Source organism: Neomonachus schauinslandi, chromosome 1 (genome assembly GCF_002201575.2).
Source record: "Neomonachus schauinslandi chromosome 1, ASM220157v2, whole genome shotgun sequence".
NCBI lineage: Eukaryota > Metazoa > Chordata > Mammalia > Carnivora > Phocidae > Neomonachus > Neomonachus schauinslandi.
This window is the reverse complement of record NC_058403.1, coordinates 65,307,007-65,314,785: the sequence shown is the minus strand read 5'-3', so window position 1 is coordinate 65,314,785 and position 7,779 is coordinate 65,307,007. Positions and strand designations below refer to the sequence as shown.

The 7,779-nt window shown below is 35.2% G+C and overlaps 1 protein-coding gene across 1 annotated transcript in view; it reads left to right on the top strand.

Annotated features, from left to right (window-relative positions):
• GOLGB1 (golgin B1) overlaps positions 1-7,779 on the top strand; it is a 100,100-nt gene that overhangs the window by 52,624 nt on the left and 39,697 nt on the right. The window contains exons 11-12 of the mRNA XM_044919752.1: positions 3,858-3,972; positions 6,815-6,888. Of these exons, the coding sequence (XP_044775687.1) occupies positions 3,858-3,972; positions 6,815-6,888 (189 nt within the window). The remainder of the gene's footprint in view (positions 1-3,857; positions 3,973-6,814; positions 6,889-7,779) is intronic.

Genomic DNA, 7,779 nt, shown 5'->3' with positions numbered 1-7,779 from the left:
TTTCTTTCTTTCTTTCTTTCTTTCTTTCTTTCTTTCTTTCTTTCTTTTCTTTTCTTTCTTTCTTTCTTTCTTTCTTTCTTTCTTTCTTTCTTTCTTTCCTTCTTTGCTTCTTTCCTTCTTTCCTTCTTTCCTTCCTTCCTTCCTTCCTTCCTTTCTTTCTTTATTTATTTATTTAAACTAGGCTCCATGGAGCCCAGTGCAGGGCTTGAATTTGCAACCCTCAGATCAAGACCAGAGCTGACATCAAGAGTCAGATGCTTAACTGACTGAGCCACCCAGGCGCCCCAGCCTTATCTTTTTTTTAATTGAAATATAGTTGACACACAGTGTTACATTAGTTTCAAGTGTACAACATAGTGATTCAGCAGTTCTGTACATTATGCAATGCTCACCATACAATGCTATTATAGTACCATGGACTATATTCCCTATGCTGTGCCTTTCATCCCTGTAACTTATTCATTCCATAACTGGGAAGCCAGTACCTCCCACTCCCCTTCACCCATTTTGTACCCCCCACGCCTCTGGCAACTATCATTTTGTTCTCTGTATTTATGGGTCTGTTTCTGCTTTTTGTTTGTTTTTTAAATGCCACCTAGAAGTGAAATCATATGGTATTTATCTTTCCTTGTCTGTAAAGTCCTTATCTTTTACTTCTAACATCTATGTCAATCCTGGGTCAGTTTCAGTTGCTTATTCTCTTCATTGTGGCATATATTTTCCTGCTTCTGTGCATTCCTAATAATATTTGATTGGTTGCCAGACACTATGGGTACTGGGTATATTTGTATTCACATAGCTATTTTAATGGGATGCAGTTAAGTTACTTGAAAAAATTTGATCCTTTTGGGTCTTGCTTCTTTGCTTTATTAGGCAGGTCTCCATCAGTACTCAGTCATTCCTTGCTACTGAGGCAAGACCTCACTGAATATTCTACTCGATACCTTGTGAAGTCTAAGTTTTCCACATTTAGCTGTGGGAGCAAGCACTCCTCCAGGCTCTGTGCAAGCACCAAGTATTGTTTTCTAATCTCTTCAGATAGTTTTGGATAGTTCTGATAGCATTGGATGATTTCCTCACATTCATGTCCTGCTCTGTACCCACCAAATACTTGTTGTGGACCCTCTGCAGATCTCCAGGGTTTTTTCTGCATGCAGCTCTCTCCTGTCTGGTGCTCTGTTCTGAACTTCACTTACCTTGATTTCCCTCCTCAACTCAAGGATTCCACTAGGCTCTGCTTAGGTTTTCCCTTCTTGGGTCACAGCCTGGAAATTGGCTTAATGCATTAAGCTTGGTCAGGTGTAGGCTCACCTCATTCTTTCCCACCTCTTAGGGTTCACTCTCCTTAGTTGCCTGATCCCTAGTATTTTGAAAATTATTGTTTCATTATTTTATCTTTTTTTTTTTTTTTTTTTTGTGGTTGTTTCAGCTGGGAGGATAAGTCTGTTCCATTTTACTCTATGTTTGGCAGAAACAAAAGTCCTCTATTGGATTTTTAGCTATATCTTTTTAAAAAATACTTTTAAGTGGTTGCTCTAGGAAGTATGATATACATCTTTAACTTTTTAGTCTTCTTAGAGTAATTACTTTACAACTTCACCTAAAATGTAGAGACCTTGTCATCATAAATCCTTTCCCTATTCTTTATGCTGTAGGTGCTGTATGTATTATATTAATGAAAGTTAGAAGTCCCATAACACAATTTTAACATTTATATTTTAAACAGTCATATGTATTTGAAAGAAATTAAAAGGAAAATGTTGACTTTTATACTTACCCATATGTTTACTATTTGTGATGCACTTTCCTATCTGATATCAGATTTCCATCTGATACCATTTTCCTTCAGCCTCTAGAATGTCCTGTGGTATCTTTGTAGTGCAGGTCTATTGGTAAAAAAATTCTCTTAGTTTTCTCTTATCTAAAAATGTCTTTATTTTGCTTTTATTCCTGAATGATATTTTCTACAGGATATATAATTCTGGATGGACAGAATTCAGGACTTTCAAGATTCTGTTTTATTATTTCCTGGCCTACATTTTTCTCCCAACAATTGGTGAAATTATTCAAATTATTGTTCCCCTCCATGTAAAGTATTGTTTTTTTTCTTGGATGATTTTAAGACCTTTCTCCTTATCTTTGTGAATACTTAGTTGTGGTTTTCTTTGTAATTTTCTCACCTAGATTTTGTTGAATTTCTTATATGTATAAACTTATGTTTGGGAAAATTTTTGTTATTATTTCTTCAAATAATTTTTTTCTCTCCATTATGTCCTTGTTCTCCTGTGGTACTCCAATTACAAATATATTGAACCTTTTATTTTCTCACAAGTTCCTGAGGCTCTGTTCACTTTTTCTTTTTTTTTTAAATTTCAGATTGGATAATTTCTGTTGATCTCTCTTCAGGTTCACCAAGACTTTATTCTTTCATCTAGATTTTACTATTAAGCCTACCCATTGAGTATTTCATTTCAGGCATCCTATTTTTTAGTTCTAGAATTTCTGGGTAGTTCATTATTTTGCAGTTTCTTTGTACTACTAAGATTTCCTATCTTTTCTTTCCTGTCTTATGAGCATATTTTCCTTTATGTCCTGAGCATACTTATAATAGCTTCTTTAAAATTCTTTTTTTCTACTTCTAAAATCTGCATCATTTTGTGCTTGGTGTTTGTTGATTATGTTTTCTCTTGAGAATAGGTGACATTTCCTTGTTTCTTTGTGTGATGAGTGATTTTGTATTGTAACCTGAATATTGTGAATGTTTTGCTCATAAGATTCTCTTCTTTCTAAAACTCTGAAGAGTTTTGATTACTTTTTAAAAGCCAGTAATTTGGATTCAAACCACAAACTGGCCTGTGATAGGCAGCATTCAAAACTCAGTTATTTTTGCCTTAGCTCTTCTGTTTTGAGTCAGCCCTGCAAATGCATAGTTCATTCTTCAGCCAGAGATTGGGCTAAGTTTATACATAGAATTTAGGGCTCCCTCTTGCTGAATTTTTTCTCCTTTCTTTGATTTTGCCTCTCATAGTCTGGCAGCTGTGGTTCTCCCAAAGTCTGTCTTCTCATTTTCCAAGTTCTCATTCTGTGGCTTTTCTGTCAGTGTTTTACTTGCTCTGTGTAATGCAAACTGGGAACTTCCCTCAGGATAAAAGTCATAGAATCCTTAAACTCATCTCTTGCCATTTCTTTAAACATCAAATGAAGATTTAGGACTGAGTGAGCTATACAGACCTTCAGGGCTCAAAAATTTTGCACTTTTATGAAGAATTGTATAAATTAATCCCCTTGGAGAAGAAAAACATATAAAATGACATACAGTTAAGGATGTGTCATAATTAGATGTATGCCTCACTAGGAAAACCAAACCAATATGGATGCATAAATGAAGCACAAGATAATTTTTATTATCCTTGAAAAAAAACAAAAACAGTTATGGCTCTTCTTCCCTTTTTAAAGGTTACATGTTAACTTTTGTTCCTGTCCTTCTATGGGAATCTCTGTTCATGTTTAGTCTCCTATCCAAGAGTGACCTTATTATCAAGTGGCATTAATCAAACTTTGTAATATTACTTATGGACCTGAAAATCTTTTTTCTTATGCAATAGACTTGAGATTTCTGTCTTTGTAATCCAGCGTCCATTTTTAAATTTGAAAGCCAATGAACTAGAAGTGTGTGTGAAAGATTTTTTATCTAATGATAAAAAGCCTTACTTTAAAGATGCAGATAAGTAGATGCCATTTTTAAAGTATTTTCATGCTAGAGAACTTGTAGAAGACAAAAATGCCAGAGCCTCTCTGGGCATTAGTGTCAAAGTTTTCACTGAGAATCATTAATTTGTTGTCTTTCTACAATTTAGGCAGTCACTGAGGAGAATATTGCCTTTTTGCAGAAGCAAGTGGTAGAACTAGAGAATGAAAAGAGAGCTTTGCTCCTTAGTTCTATAGAACTGGAAGAGCTGAAAGCTGAGAATGGTATGTATAAATGAAAACCATAATTCTCTCTTTTTAACCTACATGTGCCTCTACTTTTATCACTTACATATATAACATGTAGATTTTCTGATTCTATGACAATAAAGATCTTAGCACAGCTGGTAGTTATTAAAGATAGCATTAATACACAATAAACAATTAAAGCACCATACCAGTGTTTATGTAAGTATAACATTTTGCATTATGGGCTATAAATGCTGCAGGATATCTGTATTATATTTATTTTGGAGTGGTCAAGGAATCTTTTCAGGAGCATGGCTTGAATAGGACCTTAATAAGATGACAAATTTTTAAATAGGCAAAATGAAGAAAGAAAGGACATTCCTAGTAATAAATTTGGGGGATGAGGTAACACAGATCAGTATAAATAAAAGTCCAAAAGTAGAAAACATTTTTGGGTTTTGCTCATGCTGTATACTGCTTAGAACCCTATCCCTTCCAGCCTAATTCTTACTCATCTTTCAGGCCTCAACTAGGGTATTATCTTTTTCAGGAAGTTGACCCTGATCCCTGTCAGTTGGGTTAAATTTTTGTGCCTCTATAACATTCTTACATTCCTTTAACATTGTATTAAAATCATCTGTTTATGTTTATATTTTATTCTATAAGATCTTCAGAGATAAAGTATAAGCCTTTCAAGTGTAGGAACAATTTTTCTTTTTCATCTTTGCTTTACTTTTTACCAAGAACTAGTATAGTCCCTGGCAAATAGTGGCTGCCAAATAAAGTTTTGTTGGATTGAACTAAAGTTAGCATTTTATTCTGGTAGACTGTATGAATAGTTAGTAAAAGTAAATACTTCCTTCCATTTATCATTTACTTCACAAGAACCTTGATGGTTTTAGTAACATGTAGTTAATAGTGCATTAATGATCTATTTTATCCTTGATAAACTGGACTACTGTGCTTTATCTTCTAAGAGTGAGAATGAATTTGTACCATTTCTTAAACTCTAAAGACAGTATTTCCACCTTAACCATTTTTCAGTTCTCCTTAGCTCTAAATACTGGGGATTATATATCTTTATTAGCCTGTTCCCACCATTGCTGATACATAAAGAACACCACAAATTCAGCTCATTATTCAACCCACTTGAAGCACTTCTTTGAGACCTTATCCATGATGCTTACTTTGCAGTTTTGCAAACAATACCTATCACTGTCATGCAGCTCGTTACAGTTTAGAGCTGTTACTCGAGTTCCATTCTCTGCTTTATCCTGCAGGGATCACTGGCCTTAAGATTTTCTATATTAGTTTTTGTGTTTGGTCTCAGGTTACTTTTGCTTCATGTATCATATTCTATTCAACTCACCTTTTGTACTTCCATTTCTACCCCTGGTACCTCTTCCTCAAATAATCTTGTGAGGTATCTGAACACATTATATACTGTCTTGAATTTATTTGTTTCATGAATTGTCATTCATTCATTTAGCAGATTTCTATGGTACCTATTCTATGTGCCAGGCAGTAATCTAGTTGCTGCGGATACTGCCCTGAGGATATTAGAGGGGAAGATAGGCCATAAACAGGTATATAAATAAGAACATTTCAGAGAGTGATAAGTATTATGATAAAAATAAAAAGAAAGTGCAGGTATGCCTGGGGGGAAGAGGAAGGCAGCATTAGAGTGGTCAGGGTAGGCCTCTCTGTTAACTTAAAACCTGAATGATGAAAAGGGGACGGCCATGCAAACAGGCTGAGCAAAGAGCATTCCAAACAGAGCAAAAAGATAAATTTGATATGTTTGCAGACAGAAGTAAGCCCAGTATTTTGGGGAGTAGAGTGAACAAAAAAGGGGCAGTGCCCAAGAGGAGGTTGTAGAGTAAGTGGGGTCAACTCATGAGAGCCCATGTAGGTCACAGTAAGACATCTAGATGTAGTGTACAAAATATGCTTTTTTCCCCTTTACTATATCTGTCTTAGCTTCTCAGAAAGAGTATAAACTTCTTGGGGGCATATTAATAATCAGTATTTTTATCCTTGAAGGTACTACTACCCTTTTTATATATGTGCATTAAAATAGAACATGGGGTAGAACTTGGAAGACTGGATTATGATCCCAGCTCTCTCTGAACTACCTGTAGGTCATGTCATTCTTTGTTTCCTTAGATGGTCATTGAGGAGAATGCATAGCTCTGTTCTAGTGCAAAAATTTGCTGTCTTTATGAACATACGTGAAAGAACATTGAAGACATTTAAGTGCTATATTAACGTAAAATGTATAAATGTATTTTTAAGATTTATTTACTTTAGAGAGGTAGAGAGCATGCGTGAGCAGGGGGAGGGGCAGAAAAAGAGGGAGAGAGAATCCTCAAGGAGACTCCCTGCTGAGCACAGAGCCCAATGCAGGGCTCAATCCCAGGACCCTGAGATCATGACCTGAGCTGAAATCGAGAGTTGGCCGCTTAACCGATGGAGCCACCTAGGCACTCCTAATATAAGATGTATATTATGAACACAGTAAGGTTATGGATAAACCAAGGCAAATTTATTGCCCTAGGAGTCCCAAATAATGCCACAGAAATAGCTGCTACTTGTTACATGCTCTGGCGTCCTTCTTCTTTAAAGCCCTCCACTATTTATATACTTCACTCAGATTATTATCATCATCTACCACCATTCTTTTTTTCTTTCACCATTCTTTTAGCTCATCTTCTTGTGCCACTTCTTTTTAATAATATAAATCTTTTATCTTCCCAAAACTATTTTATTTCTTTCCTCTTGATTATTTCATGCATCTCCAGTAGCCTCACAATCATACCTCTGTTTTCTCAAACACTCTACATAGATCATCTAAGGATATTTATTTTGTGACTTTCAGAAAAACTATCTTCTCAGATTACTCTCTTGGAGGCTCAGAATAGAAGTGGAGAGGCAGATAGAGAAGTCAGTGAGGTAAGTGATAATGTTCGTAAAAGTAACCAGAATGTGAACTAGATCAAGAGGAGTTAGCTTCAAACCTAAACATTTCTGCAGTTTTCTAATGTTGACTGAGCATTACATTACCTAGAAAGTGAGATCTATTTAAGAAAGTCATAATGGTTATTATTTCCCATTTAGTCTCATTCATTTCTGAATATTTGGAGTTTTAAAATTTGTCCTGAACCAAAATGCAAGTACAGTAGCTATTTATTTGGGATTTGATAATCCATTTCTCATACTGGGTTACTATTTATCTCAAATTCTTTTCCCATCTCAGAAAAGTTTCTCAGTGAGATTAGATAAAATCTCTAGTTCCCCTCCACTAAATTGGCCTAGGTTCATTTCAGATTATATTAAAAAGGGAATTTTTGAAGATTGGTGCTTTTTATAACCTGAAAATTACTATAAGAAATGTGTGGTTCTTTAATATTTTGTTGATTTAAGATTATTGTTAGCTGTATTGTGCTTAACTGGCTTTATTCTTCCAATCAAGAAGTCCATGATAGAGTCATAAATGGACTTGAGGAATAAGGTAACTTTAGTATCTGCTAAAAAAAAAAAAGTATCTGCTTATTATATTAGAGCTCTTCAAAGAAACAAAATAGGGAGTGTGTATATATGTAGAGAGAGATTTATTTTAAGGGAATTGGTTCATGCAAATGTGGAAGCTGGCAAATCCAAAATCTACAGGTTAGGTAGGCCAGCAGGCTGGAGACCCAGGGAAGAGTTATAGTCTGAAGGCAGCCTGCGGGCAGAATTCCCTCTGTTTGGAGGTGGTCAGTCTTTTTTTTTTTTTTTTTCTTGGTTAATGCCTTCAGCTGATTGGATGAGGCCCACTTATTTTATGGAGGGTAATCTACTCAA